The 17,092-nt window shown below is 36.5% G+C and overlaps 1 protein-coding gene across 1 annotated transcript in view; it reads left to right on the plus strand.

The window, feature by feature from the left end:
• The window catches only part of RNF141 (ring finger protein 141), a 65,649-nt gene that overhangs the window by 45,129 nt on the left and 3,428 nt on the right, over positions 1 to 17,092 (plus strand). Inside the window, exon 5 of the mRNA XM_006885416.1 lies at positions 6,503 to 6,610. Coding sequence (XP_006885478.1) covers positions 6,503 to 6,610 — 108 coding nt within the window. The remainder of the gene's footprint in view (positions 1 to 6,502; positions 6,611 to 17,092) is intronic.

Below are 17,092 nucleotides of genomic sequence, written 5' to 3' on the forward strand. Positions count from 1 at the left end.
TTCAAAGCAGCTTGAACTTCTGCCTTCATCACCATAGGCTCTGGCTCAAATGCTATTTCATTAAATTCTTCTGTATCTGCCAATTCCTTTCGGTACAATGACTAAGTATATTCCTTCCATCTTCTTTTGATACCTCCTGGATCATTTAACATTCTGCCTAAAGCATCCTTGATTGTAGCAACTCGACATTTGAATTTGCTTTTCAGTTCCTTGAGCTTAAGAAATGCTGAACGAGTTCGGCCCTTTTGATTTTCCAACTCTAGCTCCTTGCACATTTCATTGTAGTATTTTGCTTTGTCATTCCACTGAAAATAAGGTAACTATTTTTTCTTCTTGTAATTATCTTTATAAAGGAGATGAATGCTACTCTTTCTTATGTCCTTAAGACTGGAAACTTAATGTAGTTTAGGATTATGTCTTGTCTTTATATGTTTGTTTGTTTTTTGCCTAAGTGATACCTTGCTACTGTTGTTAGGTGCTGTGAGTCAAGTAAGACTCCTAGTGACCCTATCAACAAGAGATCCAAACTCTGTCCTGTCCTGTGCTGTTCCTCATCATCTACAATGTATTTTAGGATATGTTTATTAGCTCATTTTATATAAGAAATGGAAGTTTAGATAAGTAAGTAATTTTGCTAAAAATTGAGCTGAGGCTATTTATTAACCTCTACATTATTACTGTCTGGTACATTAAGATGCTCTGCTAGTATGTTGCTCAAACTTTAATATTCAGAAGTTCTGAAGAGAAATAGGACGTTCTGTCACACTCCCAGGTGATACCAATGCTGCTGTTCCATGGATCACATTGTGAGAACCAGGACTTAACCACATTTTGCCAAATAATAGTCAACATATGCTTGGATACCTCCAGTTATATATGCTTCACAGCCTCAGAAAGGCAAACCTTATGATTTAAGTTACTCTACTGAATATAATGTTTTCCTTTTGATTTGATAGTCCTTAGACTAAGCCAAAATCTGGACTGTCTAGAGGCAGCGCAGTTCAGACTCTAGATCCCAGTTCTGGCTGTGTTCAAATGCTAGTGTTACCCCTGTGTGTGACTTTGGACAAGTTCTTTAAACTCCTTTTCCTCAGTTCATTTTTTAAAAGATATATTAGCTATACTATCTGCATCATAGGACTGTCCTTGAGAGATTTAAAGTACTTGGAACAATATCTAGCATACTAATATCTCTATAAGAATTGTTGTTGTTATTGTTATGTGCCATCGACTCACAGCGGCCCTATGTACAAGAGCCCTAAATGTCGTTCTATCCTGTGCCAACCTCGCCATCTCAAACACACTCATTCCCACCACTCCACTCACAGAATCGATCCATCTCATCGAGTGTCTTCCTCTCCTGCACCATCCCTCTGCTCTCCCAACCACTAAGCTGCAGATGAAGAAATTGAGGATTTTTTATTGGTAGATAGTTTGGTACCTCTGATGTGCTACTGGTAAGTGGTTACCCTGACAAACCTAAGGCACATGGCTTAAATCCACCAGCTACTCCTTGGGAGAAAGATGGGCAACTCCTCTCGTGCAATTTACAGCCACTAAAAATCCATTGGAGAGTCAGCTATGAGTCAGTTCTGACTTGATGGCACCAAACAAAGACAGCATCAACTTTTGCAGTCTGAAATTGATTGAACATACAGTCAAGATGACTAGAATGCAAAAGTTAGAAACAAAGAACCAGTAGTTAGGCCTTGGTAACAGGTTGAGGCTAGAGATGAATGATAGAATTTTGTACAGGAAAACAACACAGACTGTGTGTATACACATGGACCTCATCTGATGAATTACACAAGAATCAGATTAACTGTATCTGTAGAAAGAAAGTTCAGAAGGTTATTAATATCAGCAGGCAGACATATGGCCAGGGGCCAACTGTGAAACAAACCATCAATTACTGATACACTGAACCTAAAGAAAAGCAAGTCCATGAGAGTCAAAATATGAATTTTCGTTTACCCCTTTAACTTTAATTTTTTAAGCCATCTCAAGAATAAATTTGATGCTTTGAACACTAATGACCAAAAATTAAACAAGTTGTGAGATGACATCAAGGACACCATATATGGAAGAAACCCCAAAAAGACTGCTTTTTTCAAAGGCAGGAAAGAAAATACAAAGTAAATGTCAAAAGTGATTTTTAAACTTGCTTTTCAACATAGGGAAGCCGAAGTGAAGGGAAGAAATTGTGAAGTAAGAGAGATGAATAGAAGACTTCAAAAGTCAGCTGAAGAAGACAAAGCAAGGTAGTATAATGGAACATGCAAAGAGCTGGATTTAGAAACCCAAAAAGGAAGAACACATTTGGCATTTCTCAAGCAGACAGGACAGAAGTACAAATTCAAGCCTCAACTTGAAACACTGAAGGAGTATATGGGCAAATCTTGAATGATACAAGACACATCAAAAGAATGTGGATGAAATGCAACAGGAGTTAATGGACACTGAACCATTTCAGAAAGTAGCATATGATCAAAACCCAATGATAATGAAGGAAGAGCTTCAAGCTGCACTGAAGACATTGGCAAAAAATAAGGCCCCAGAAATTGATAGAATACAAATCGAGATGTTTCATCAAACAGATGTAGCCCTGGACATGCTCACTAGTCTATGGCAAAAAATTTGGAAGAGCTACATTACCAAATAATTGATCCAACAAAATAAGGAAATTATCAAACAATATCAATATAATACACAAGTAAAATACTGTTGAAGATTTTTTTTCTGGAAATTACTCATACTAAACATTGAAAGAGAACTTCCAGAAATTCAGCTGGATTCAGGAGAGTCTTAGAGAGGAATATAATTTCTGTTGTAAGGTGGATTTTGGCTGAAAGTGGAGAATCCTAGAAAGAAGTTTACTTGTGTTTTATTGGCTACAAGGAAGGCATTTGACTGTGTGGATCGTAACAAATTATAGCTAACATTGAGAAGAGTGGGAATTCCAGAACATTTATATGTGCTCCTGTGAAACCTCTACATAGATCAAGAAGCAGTTATCCAAGCAGAGCAAGGAAATAAACACTGCATGATTCAAAGTCAGAAAATGTGTGCATCAAGGTTGTATCCTTTCTCCATACCTACTCAATCTCTATGCTGAGCAAATCATTTGGGCAGCTGGACTAAAGATTATGCGGCATCAGAATTGAAAGAAGACTCGACAAGTTGTATTATGGAGCTATCACAACCTTGTTTGCAGAAAGTGAAGACTTGAAACACTGAAGATCAAAGACTGCAGCCTTCAATGTGGATTATATCTCAACATAAAAAAAACAAAAAACAGAAATCCTCATCACTGAGCCAACAAGCCAAATCATATAAGAAGAAAAAATTTAAGTTGTCAAAGATTTCCTTTTACTTGAATCAACAAGCAACATCCATAGTAGCAGCAGTCAGAAAATCAAAATACATTGTATTGGGAATACCTGCTTTCAAGAACCTCTTTAAAATGTTAAAAAGCTATGATACCAGTTTAAAGATTAAGGTGCAACTTATCCAAGCCATAGTATTTTCAGTTGCTTCCTATGCTTCTGAAAGTTGGACATTAAATAAAAAGACCAAAGAAGAATCCATGCCTTTGAATTATAGTGTTAGCAAAGAGTATCGAATGGACTGTCCTGGACTGTCAAAAGAATAAAAAATTCTATCTTAGGGGAAGTGCAACCTTAGGGTACTCCTTAGAGGCAAGAATGATGAGACTTCATCTCAATATTTTGGGCATCTTGTCAGGAGGTGCCAGTCCTTAGATAAAAGCATCATCCTGGAAAAAGTATAAGATCAGTGAAAAAGAGAGACTCTCAACTGGCACAGTGACTGCAACAATGAGCTGGAGCATATAGTAGTTTGTGAAGGTGTCACAGAAAGGTCGAGGCTTTGATCTCCTGTTCATAATGCAAACCCTTTGCTTTCAGTATCTGTGCCCTCTTAGGTACCAGTAAATGAGTCTAATTGATTTTCCAGCACTTTAAATACTTTAAAATAGTGGTCACATTCTCAGTAAGCTGTTGTTCTTTAGGATAAGCAGCCCTATTTCGTATAGCTTTATATATTTATATTGTTCAGAAAGCTGGACAATAACTAAGGATGATAGAAGAATTGATGTCTTTGAGTTGTGGTGCTGGAGAACAGTATTGAATATACCATAACTTCTAGGAGAACAAACAGGTTTGTCCTAGAGAAGGTGAAACCAAATTTTTCCTTGGAGGCAAGGATTTTGAAGCTCCTCTATCTGACATACTTAGGGACATGTTGCAAGGAGAGACCAGTCCTTGGAGAGGGAAGTCATGCTTGGAAGGGTGGAGGGACAGCACAAGGAAAAACGACCCTGGATGAGATGGATTGACTCAGTAGCTAGGGTAATGGTAGTAAGTGTGTCAGAGACAATGAGATTGACTCTAGATAGATCAAGGTTCAGAGCTGTACATAAAGTGGCTGCCAATATGACTTTCAAAGTATGTGGCCTAGAACTGAATACTCCACTCTACATGTAGTTTAACAGAGATAAATGTGGCCAGACTTTCTTCTTTCCTGTTCTGGTCACTATCTGCTGAGAAGGGAGCAAGCAAACAAATGAACGAACAAAGCATGTGAACATTTTACAGGTTCCACTGACTGCTTCTGTGTCTAGATTATAAATGCCTCAAAAAACAGAAACTGTAATGATCTTGTATCCTCGAAGTCTGGCACAGTATGTGGCACCTAAAAGCTATTTAAATATTGAACTAAATAAATGTATTCATTCTGAGGAATCCTAGTCGTTCAGTGGTTAAAAGCTCAACTATTAACCTAAAGGTCTGAACTCACCATCTGCTTCCTGGGAGAAAGATAAGACAAGCTGCTTCCAAAAAAGATGATGGAAACAGGCTTGGAAATTCAATGGCAAAGTTCTTCTATGGCCTGTGGGTCACTGTGAGTCAAAATTGACTCAACATCGGTGGATAATATTAGTAAATATTAATTCACCAATAATTTAAATGCATCATATCTAAAATCAGATCTATTAGGTCCGCATCAGTCTAGGTTTTCGTATTTCAATTCAGTGACTTTCTCTTTTTCCCCACTGCTGAAGTAACAATCTGTTACCACATCGTGATAATTTTTCTTTTGTTATGCCTCCTGGGATACGATTCTAACTAGTTTTTCTCCCTCTAGATTGCCCTTTCTTATTAATCTTCCCAGTTGCTGTTTGAATGGGTTTCATGACCCCTCATTCTAGTTTTGTCTGTCAAACAAATTCACACATCATTTTGACATCCATGGATGAGATTATTTCTGCTATACTTAATAAAACTTTTATTCCCTGTTCCCTAGGAGCAGCACCACACCAGTCTCCTTAATCCTATCCTTTCCAAAATCCTATCCTTTTTCCACCTTCTCTTTCTAACAAGTTTCAGATATACTTATCTCTTCACTTGTTGCTTTAACACTTATCATACATACACATTTTACATTTATTTATAGTGGTTTATGTTCAAATTGGCAAATTTAAATGTGTTAATTTAGTATGTTATATAGAAATATAAAACCAGCCTCAACCTTAAAAAAAAATCCAAAACAAACAAGCCACCTTGTAGAATCTGTACTTCAAAACATTCAGATTTACTTCTTTAAATTACAAAAATAATACATGCACAATGGAGAAAACATTTAAAACTATTGAAACTATGAAAGATAAAAGAAAATTAAAATCACTTTAATAAATATTGAAAACTTAAGACAAACCCCCTGTATTGCAAAACCTTATTAAGAGACCAACAATGAAATAGCCAATTTAAAATACAACATTAAATTGCTTTAATTGAGACATGTTGATTTTGTAAGTACAGAGAATATGCTGCGATTTGTTTAAAAATTGTGATTTATGTTTTAGTTCTTTGACTGATGCAAACTGCTCCTAGAAAACATAACGGGAGCTCTGGTGGCTTAGTGGTAAGGAATTGTGAGGTCAGTGCATAGGTGGTTAGGTCACATCTATGGGGAAAAGGTGGGGAGACAACTCCTTGCCATTTACTGCCTCTGAAAAGCCACTGGAGGATCAGCTGTGGATCAGATCTGACTGTACACAACAACAGCAAAAGACATGTGGAGACTTTCATGGCATAGACCATTGGGAATTGTGCTGCTAACTACAGGCCATGCCTCCCTGGCACTTCTAATCCACCAGCAGCTCCTAAGGAGAAAGACAGGCAATCTCCTCTCCTGAGATCTACAGCCTTGGAAACCAAAGTAGGGTCAGCTGTGATGCGAGTTGGTTCTGACTTGATGGAGATGAATTTATGAGTGAGGAAATGCATGCTAACTTACAATCTGTTTTTATACATGGGTTGTTGTTGGGTAGCATTGAGTCATAACTTACACACAGCTGACCCTCCAGCAGGTTTTCAGAAGTAATAAACATGTAACAATAGTTTTAAGAAAATGAAAACACAGAATCAAACATAATGACTATAAAGATTCTAAGTGTCCTGGCTCATTTTTTACCTTGCAGGGTTAAAGAGCTGACTGAGGAGGAGGAGTGCTGTATTTGTATGGATAGTCGAGCAGACCTCATCCTGCCTTGTGCTCACAACTTTTGTCAAAAGTGCATTGATAGATGGTAAGTTATCTACTGCTTTCCTGTAATAGGCAAAGGTTGGATAGGATAGTGTCCTGGAAGATTTGTCATAAGAATAAATAAAGAAATGCTCAGGTTTATCTGCATTACTTTATTTGGTTTATTGCAAAGTAGTCATGAGATAGTACACAAGGCCTCAAGATGTTCGTTTAGTGTTTGAGAGTCACAATGAACAGTTACAGTGATAGTTTAAATATTAGAGTTCAAATTTTTATACTTTTGGCTTTTACCTTTAATGAGTAATCTTGGGGAGAGATTTGAACGCCCATCCAATTCAAAGGAAGTCTCCTGTGGCTGGGATCTGGGGTCGACTGTGGTGAACAGTATCTCAGCAAGTCTCAGTCTTCAAATAGAGAATCAGAGAGAACTTTTTCTTCTGTCTTTTCCCCAAAATGAGCAGAAATCCATGAGTTTATATATCTTTGGTGCCATCACGTTTAGTTATAATTGATATTTTTTTATTGCCATCATGTTTAGTTATAGTTGGTATTTATTGCCAGTTAAAGATTTTTGTGTGATATATTTATGTTTTGTTAGTTTATATTCTATTTTAGTGACAATTAGGGAATTTTTGTATGACATATTTATATTCTTGTTTTCTACATGTTTCATAGCCAAGTAAATTAATTAAAAAGTATGAGAATTGCACAATTATCTGTTTATTGTTATTTTTAGAGATATTACTAATGTTATATTCCATTATCACAAAGTATATGTGCATAGCCCAAATCTTAGAAAACTATTAATTATGTCACATAATTCTATTCTTTTTCAAGGTTAGAATAATTTTCTAGCAACTTAGCATTAATCTTTTAAGAGTCTAAGTTCAGAAGTATTCTCAGTTTCTAGTAAGTAGAATTCTGTATTTCTGACTTTATATTATAAGTTATTTGTATTTAAACAACAAAAAATCTTTATAGAAGTATACATAATGGTGACTTAACATGTATTTATTAAAAAAAAAAAAACAAAACAACCAAATCAGCTCTTATCTGAGTCTGCTCCCTGCCTAAGACCTCAGACCAGCCAGGAGGCCTGATAAACTCAGGAGGCTAGAGTGGTAGTGAGCCTTCTCAAGGGGATAAGATGAATCTTGTACTTAGGTTTTAGACCGTTTATAAAAAGTCTATGTGCCTATCAAGCCACATGAGTAGAGGGTGACATTCCCAACAAACTACTAGTCTTCTAGTAATCTTCTAATTTTAACAAATAGTACTTTTTAACAAATTGATACCTTTATCCTTTATTTTATTGAGCTCTTTGCATCACTGAGCTATTTTGTCTATGATCCTTCACCAATGAAGCATTCATAGCTTTTAAAAATCAAATCTATCTAGAGAATAAAAATGTATTGTCATTGCCATAGATAAGTATTACCATTGTTCCATTATTCTTGGTAGAAATGAGAGGTTATAGCAAATTATATGATGATATAAAAGAACAGCTTTCATTATGGTTGGCTTCAACTCATCGTTAGTATCATATCCTTCTCTTTTTCAATCACATGTTGCTCTATTGGATTCACAGAAGCATTCACAACTATGTTATTTATAAGTATATATCCAGTCTTCTCATAGTTGGAAAATTACTGCTCCATTTGCAAATCAAACTTTTCATTTTGTATATAGTTCCTTCTGGTCCTGCCTTACCATATTTAGTTGTTAGGTGCCATCAAATCAACTATGACTCATAGCTACCCTATAAACAATAGGTCAGAACCTTGCCTTCTCTGATACGCTTGAGCCAGGAATTGTAGTCACTGTCAATCCATCTTGTTTAGTGTCCTCTTCTGCTGACCTACTATCTTTCCCAAGGTGATGTCTTTTTTTAAAGATTGGCCCTTCCTAACATCATGTCCAAAGTATGTGAGGTGAAGTTTCACCATCCTTGCTTCTAAGGAGCTCTCTGGTTGCACTTCCTTCAAGACAGACTTGTTCTTTTGGCAGTCCATTACTCTTCACCACCACAATTCAAAGGCATAGATCAGTTCTTCTATCATCCTTACCATATATGCCTTTTTATTTTTCCCTTGTATAGGATGGCTTATTAACTTTTGCAGGGAGCTCTGATAGCTTAGTGGTAAGGAGTTGTGCTACTAACCCAAAGGCACATAGTTCAAATCCACCAGCTGCTCTACTGGAGAAAGATGAGTGAGTACTCTTCACCCATGTGGAGAAAGATGAGTGAGTACTCTTCACCCATGTGATTTACTACCTCTGAGAACTTACTGGAAAGTCAGATATGAGTATTCAGACTTGGTAGCATACAACAAGATCATAGTCTAGATGATTTCTCTTATGATGGTAACTTTCATCTCCCCCAAAATCTTGAAACTACTTATTAATGACTCACCATATTATACAGACCACCATCTGTGTCTTTACTACCTATGGATGGTATTTTACATTGTGGAGTACTATTGGAAGATTGTTCAAAAGTTCTTCTTTCAAATGGAGGGAACTGTTTAGTTATGTGAAGAACATGACACAAATTTTATAGTCAAATAGAAAATGGGTTTAAAAATAAAAAATTCAATGCAGACTGTCCAAAGGATTAATATTTTATAACACAGTTATTACATATTTTTATTAAGTAAAAATAATATATGTACAGCAAAGTGTCATAGCAAGTAAATGGTATCATTTGAAAATCAGTATTGAAGTGCTGCTGAGATAGCAGCTAGTCAAGTTCCTTATTTTACAATATAAGAATCAAGCATTTAGGACCATTTCTAACTGAAATGCAACAACTTAAACGTTTTTTTAAGTGTACAGTTTGATAAATTTTTATATATGTGTACAACTCATAAAGCAATGACCACTATCATGATCATGAACAATTCCATTACTCCCAAAAGTTATCTTGTGCCCATTGTAAACCTCGCACCTCCTCTACTCAAATGTTTTAGTCACCACTAAAGACTTTGGATTTTATAGAATTTTTATAAATAAAGTCACAGTTTATGATTTTTTTTTGTCTGACTTCTTTTGAAATTTATCCTTGTGTTAATAAATATGAAAAATTAAGTTCTTTTAATTGCTGAATAGTGTTATTATACAAATATTCATAGCAAAAGGATGACAGAAGAATTAATGCTTTTGAGTTATGGTGCTAGAAAAGAGTATTGAATATACCATGAATTGCTGAAATAACAAACGTATATGACTTGGGCGAAGTCAAGCTAGCATACTCCTTGGAGGCAAGCATGTTGAAGATTCATCTCTCACACTTTTGGACATGTGAGGCTATCCCTTGAAAAGGGACTGCATGCTTGGAAAGATGAAGGGTCAGCAAAGGAGAGGAAGACCCTTAATGAGATACACTGACACAGTGATGAGCAATGGGCTCTAGCATGTCAGAGATGATGAGGATGGCACAGGATAGGTCAGGGTTCAGGTTGTCTATTCATAGGATTACTATGAGTCCTACTTGACTAAACAGCACCTAGCAACAATAACTCATTGATGGACATTTGTACTGTTTCCATGTTGAGGCTGTTATAACTAAGGTGCTATAAATGTTCATGGACAGATCTTTTTGTATGAGAGTTCTGGTTGCTTCATATCTTTGCCAAGATAGATAGTTGGGTTTTGGCTCTTTTTCAAGAATGGCTGGAATTATGTTGTGTGCGTGCATGTGTGCACTCAGGTGTCCTAGCCTATAAGGAATTGTACTACTAACTCAAAGGTGGTAATTTGTCTGGTTGTTCAATTCACCAGCCACTTCAAAAGGGAAAGATGGACAATCTCCTTCTGTGTGATTTACAGCCCTGGAAACGCAGTGGAGGGTCACGTATGAATTGGTTCTGCTCAGTAGCAATGTGTTGAGAATGAGTGATGTAAACAGCGTTTCAAAAGCTAATTTGCCATGTGTATAATACACTTTAGGGAGCTCTGGTGGCTTAGTGGCTAAGGGGTTGCTCTGCTATCCCAGAGGTAGTGCCTGTCTGGTGGTTCAGAGCCCCTGGCAGCTCTGCAGGAGAAAGATGAGCAGTCTCCTCCCATGTGATTTACAACCCCTGAAAATCTACTGGAGGCTCAGCTATGAGTCTGCTCTGATTTGACTCATAACATTAAGTATAAATAGACCCTCTTTGGTGAAGTGCCATTCAAATATTTTTATTTCCTTATTAAGATATTTTTGTATTACTGAATTTTGAGAGCTCTTTATAGGCTCAAGACACATGGGGGTTTTTTCGTCAGATATGATTTACTAATATTCTTTGGTGTGTCTTTCCATTCTCCTAACAATACCTTCTAAAAAGAAAATGTAATTTTAATAAGATCTTTTGTAATTTTAATAAGATATAATTTATCAATTTGTGATTTATGGGTGGTATTTTAATAGAGCTAAGAAGTCTGCCTAGCCCAAGGTAAAAAATACTTTCTTCTAACGCTTTTGTATTTCTGTCTATGGCCCAATTTGTGTAAATTTTTATGTATGTATCAGGTATAAATCAGAACAAATTTTGCATATGGCTGTCCAAATTGTTCTAGCATGATTTAATGAAAAACTATAATTCCATCACTAAATTTCTTCTAAACCTTTGTAAAAAAAAAAAAAGGTCAGTCGTTCAGATGTATTTAAGTCTATTTCTGGGTCCTTTATTCAGCTGATCTATTTGTCTTCATGCCAATGCCACAGTACCTCGAATACTGGAGCTTTAAATAGGTAGTGTTAGTCTTCTAACAGTGCTCTCTTTGAAAACTATTTTAGCTGTTCTAGGTCTGATATTTCAATACAAATTTCAGAATAAGCTTGTCAGTTTCTACAAAATATTTACAAGAATTTTGGATGTGTTTGCATTTGAGGAGAGTGGATTTTTTCATAACATTGAAAATTTTAATAGGGAAAAAAAGAGTAAAAGAATAAATGTTTGGAAAACCTCAGCACAAGATAGTGAAAGATTGAAATCCTGATAATAAAAGGTCTAACCTCCAAAACAGTAATTCCAACCAAGGATGTAAGTTGGGAGAAAAAAGCTACAAAAAACTCAATTGGTATCAAAACTTTGATCTTAAAAATCCTATGAAGAAGGAGGGGCAATCTCTTCCTGTGCCAGTTGGATCTGACTCGCTGGCGCGCGCACACACACACACACACACACACACACACACACACAGTAACTAGTAAAGTGTGCCATGAGGGTCCATGGGAGGGGAGGATAGGAGCAGAGGGTAAGGATGGTGGGGACGGGGGCGGGTTACTACTGGGCTACAAATCTGCTGGTTGGAGGGATCGGGGTAAGGGAAACAGGAAGGATTCAGCAGGGATCTGGAAAGACAAGGCAATGGTGATTAAAGACATAGTTCAGTGTTGACCCGTTCTACGGGACACAGTGAATGGGAATGATTGTGCTAATGTAGTGTGAAACACAATGTGTATGAACCCTGCAAGGAAACCAATATAAAAGAAAAAAAAATTTTTATTGCTTAAAAAAAATCTTAAGAAAAAATACCAAACAAGCTTTCATCTGTGATTCCTTGAATCTTCTGAAGAGGATGGCCACTTTCAGAGCTCAGAAAGAGAGTTGATTTTTTAAACAGTATTTCGTTTTTAATCTGTCAGCATATTGTATTTCTCTATTTTTTTTAAAAAACCAAACAAACCCATTTTTGGTCTGAAGCACCGCAAGGCAGTGTGGTGAGCTATCTGACCTTTAACAAATCATCCTTACCTAAGGAAATGACCAATCAGTACAGTATTCTCTTCAAACAAGAGCAAGCCCATGATGATGCCATTTGGTCAGTTGCCTGGAGGACAAACAAGAAAGAAAATTCTGCGGCGGTGGTCACAGGCTCCCTGGGTGACCTGATGAAAGTCTGGAAATGGCGTGATAAGAGGCTGGACCTACAGTGGAGCCTGGAAGGACATCAGTTGGGGGTGGTGTCTGTGGACATCAGCCACACCCTGCCCATTGCTCCATCCAGTTCTCTTGATGCTCATCTTCATCTCTGGGACTTGGAAAATGACAGATAAAGTCTATAGATGCAGGACCAATGGATGCCTGGACTTTGGCCTTTTCTCCTGACTCCCAATATCTGGCCATAGGAACTCATGTGGGGAAAGTGAACATATTTGGTGTGGAAAGTGGTAAAAAGGAATATTCTTTGGACATGAAAGGAAAATTCATTCTTAGTATTGCTTATAGTCCTGATGGGAAATACCTGGCCAGTGGAGCCATAGATGAAATAATCAATATTTTTGATACTGCAACTGAGAAGCTCCTCCACATGCTGGAAAGCCATGCTACACCCATCCATTCCTTGATCTTTTTCCCCAGATTCTCAGCTCCTCGTCACTGCTTCAGATGACAACTACATCAAGATCTATGACATACAGCACGCCAACTTGTCCGGCACGCTGAGCAGCCACGCTTCCTGAGTGCTGAATGTTGTGTTTTGTCCTGATGACACTCATTTTGTCTCCAGTTCATCTGAAAAAAGTGTCAAAGTTTGGGATATCAGAACAAGGACTTGTGTTCACACATTCTTTGATCACCAGGATCAGGTCTGGGGGGTAAAATACAATGGAAATGGTTCAAAAATTGTGTCTGTTGGAATGACCAAGAAATGCATATCTGTGATTGCCCTATTAAATGCCAGTCTTCCTAGCATATGCTGCAGTGAGAATGTACAGACTGAGCTTGACATTCCTTACCTTTTTAGGTTTGTTTAAAAGAAATAGAGCATTTATTGTAGCAAAGGTTCAAATTTTGTAGATACAATGAATAAATCTTCAGTTTATTGAAAAAAAAACCTCAACCATTTTTTCATTTCTCTCTGAAGTGGCTTGTGGTTTTCAGTGTTGTTTATCTCTTATTAGATTTATCCCTAATTATTTCGTATTTTATGCTGTTCTGTATATGAACACTGAAAATATAAAATTATTTTATTATTTACAACATTAATTTCTTGCTTATAGTTAAATATTTTTCTTTAAAACTTAAAGTTTATAAAATGTCAACTATGTCATTGTCTTGACACTTCGGTATATGGAGATTTATATCTGACTTTAGAATTATGACAACTCTATCAAGTTTCCAAGGCTGTAAATCATTACCTGTAGAAACTACCTCTTCTTTCTCTCTCGTGGGACTGGAGGATTCAAACCAGAGAACTATTGCATTACAGCCCAACACATAATTAATTATGCTACCAAGCTTATTGATTCCTTTTTAACTCCAAATCTAAGAAGGTTCTGGTGGTGTAGTCCATAAGGGGTTGCTCTACTAACCCAAAGTTTTCTCTCTTCTGACTTGAGCTCACCAAGTGGCTCTGTGGGAGAAATGGATAATCTCTTCCTGTGTAATTTATAAGCCTCAGAAAACCCACTGGAGGATGAGCATGACTGACTATTGCTAGTATAGAGAGACAATAAATTTTTGTATGTAGATCTTATATCCAGCAACATGTTAATGTCTTTATTCCTGATGGGTTTGTTGATTTTTCCCCCCCTTTCTTTTTTGTTTTTCTGGTAGGTGTATTTGGGTTTTTGTTTTTTTTGCAGTATCTGAACATTGTTTTTCAAAGATACTTTTGCTGGATATAAGATTCTAGATTGATGGTATTTTTTCCCCTTTTCCTATTTAAAGTTGTTGACCTTCCATCATCTTGCTTGTATGTTTCCTGTGAGAAATTTGCTGTTATCTCTGTCTTTTCTATAAACAGTGTAGGGTTTTTTTAATGACTACTTGTACATTTTTTTCTTAAAGCATCTTGGAAAAACAAATTCATCTCTTGACCATAAAAAAACCCAAGCAACGTTTTCAGAAGCTTTAAAAAGTTTTAAGAATTTTAGAATGTTAGGCCTTAGAGTGAGTAACTTCCCTCTTGTTCTTGTGCTTAAGAGTTCATTAAAATTCGTGGATTTTTTGGTTAGCGCTGTCACCAAATTTGTAAGTTTTTCAGTTGTTATTCTTTTATAAAATATTTTCCCCCTCTTTCTCTCTCCTTTCCTTTGAGACTACAATTACATATATATTATTAGGTCACTTAAAATTGTGCCTGAGTGTTCACTTATCATATTTTCCTTTTCTCCTTTTTTATTTTTATATTTTTTCACATTTTTGGGTTTTTATAGTCTTAGACTATGAAAGTGTCCCTTTTAGACAATATTACTACCTTTTCAAATTTACTGATCATTTCTTCTGCAATATCTACTTACTAGTAACCTCCTCCAGTGTATTTTTCATCCCAGATATTATATATTTAATTTGTAAAAATTTAATTTGACTTTTGAAAAGTATCTTCCATGTATCTAGTTTTTCTTATAATTTATGGTAACTTATTTCTCTCAAGTAAGTTCCAACTCAAAGCAATCCTCCATCTGTTTTCCAAGGCTGTACATTTTAAAGGGAGGAGGATGCCCATCTGCCTCCCACAGAGCCACTAGTGGACTCAAGCTGCCAGTGGCAGGAGGCTTTTAGCTCAGTAGGCTAACAAGTACACCACCAGAACTTCAGTTAGAACACACTGATTACAGGCCTGCCTTGTGTGTTTCTCACCTCTCAGGCATCACTGTCCTTTTAATATTCTTTGTTTAAAACCAAAATTCTTTCTTTTTTTCTCATTGTTTTAAATGTGAATATAAAAAGTGAACATTTAGTCATAAATAAGAATCAATAGTTTATTTTTAAATTGTTACATTTTGTACATAGAACAGCACACATATCTCTGAAATGCCAGAAATCAACTTGATTAATCTGTGCCAGTTTTAACTTTAACATTTAGTTTTAGAAACAAATTTTTAAAATCTTGTTTAAAAGCCAAAGAATAGATGCTACAGTTTAATTATTTTTGTCTTGAGAAGACAAAGTGTTAAAATGTGCAGCAAAGGAAGACGCACTCATCATATTATATAGATGTGATTATGATGCAGGATAGGACAGGGTTTAGATCTGTCCTTCATAGGGTTACTTTGAGTTATATCTGACGCAAGGGCACCTAGCAACAGCATGGTTATTCAGAGGAGTAAGTGCCTTCTTGATGTTACTGGTCATCATATAGGCCTATGTGTTCTTTGAAAATTGAGGTGCAGGAGTGAGTTTTGTTCCAAGTTCTAAGGGTAACTAAGGGCCATGGTGGTCTTAGTTCCACCAGTCTGTTGGAGTAGTGAGCCTGGCCTTTATAATGTATTTAAGTTTTGTTCATCGTGTCCCCTTACTCTATCCAGGATCATGCACTGGGTTCCATTTGAGAGCAGTCAGTGGTGGTAACTGAGTACCATCTAAGTTTCTGGTTTCAGGGTTCTGTTACGTTGAGGTCCACATGATCCATTAGGACTTTTAACTAACAAAAGTTTTAGTACATCTTTGCTTTTCTTCCTTTTCATTGTTTCCTAACTGGAAGAGAACAATATTTGCACCTTAGATGACATCTAAAAAAGTTTTAAGAGCCCAGTTACTCTAATCAAAGCAAGATGTCTTTATTTGAACATTGAAAATTGTCTTTGTATACTGTGTTATGCCAGTTGGTTTTAATATCCCCCAAGCACCAGATCCAACAACTCTTTCCCTCAGAATATTAAGTTTTAATTAAGAAGTTTATAAAAAACATTGCCAGGGAGATCTGGTGGCCTAGTGGCAAGAAGCTGCACTGCTTCCTGAAGGTGTGCAGTTCAAATCCACCAGATGCTCCACTGGAGAAGGAAGAACAATCTCCTCCTGCACCAGTAGAATCCAATTCGATGGTACACACACAAAATAATTTTTTTTAAAAATTTGAATTTTTTTTAAAAAGTGTTGTCCCCTATTGGCTCTTCTATATACACAGATGTTTTTTACAACTTACACATGAGTGTAGAAATCTCATCTGCCAAAGCTACAAATTGTCCTGGGTGTAGTCCTTTTCACCTGTCCACATCTGTTCATTTTGTCTGCCTAGATGTCAATAATTGACTATATTCTGTACTTGCTGTATGCTTCCCAGCTTCAGTGATAATTGTGCTGATCATCCTCTCATTGCCTTTCCTTCAGCTATCTTAATACTGAATTATTTACCAATTTTTACTCCCCTTTCACTCTCCTTATCTTTGGTAACCACACAAGAATGATACTTTCTAACTATAAACCCTTCTTTAAATTTTATAACAGTTGTGGTTGAGTACCATCAAGTCAGAACCAACTTCACAGCTGACCCTCCAACAGGTATTCGGAGGCAGTAAATCACATGGGTAGATAGTGTCTTTCTCAGCAGAGCAAGTGGTAGATTCAAACCACATCCCCTTGGATTGGCAGCACAATTCCTTACCATTAAGCCACCACAGTTCCTTCTTTCATATTAGTTGTTATTATGTACTGTCAGATCAGAAGCAACATATAGCTGACCCTTCCAGTGAATTTTTAGAGGCAGTAAATTAAATGGGAATTGATTGCCCATATTTCTCCCTCAGAACAGCTGGTGGATTCAAATCACTTAACTTTGCATCAGCAGTGCAATTCCTTACCACTAAGCCACCTGAGCT

Source organism: Elephantulus edwardii, unplaced genomic scaffold, assembly GCF_000299155.1.
Source record: "Elephantulus edwardii isolate Elephantulus edwardi_28Jun2011 unplaced genomic scaffold, EleEdw1.0 scaffold00044, whole genome shotgun sequence".
NCBI lineage: Eukaryota > Metazoa > Chordata > Mammalia > Macroscelidea > Macroscelididae > Elephantulus > Elephantulus edwardii.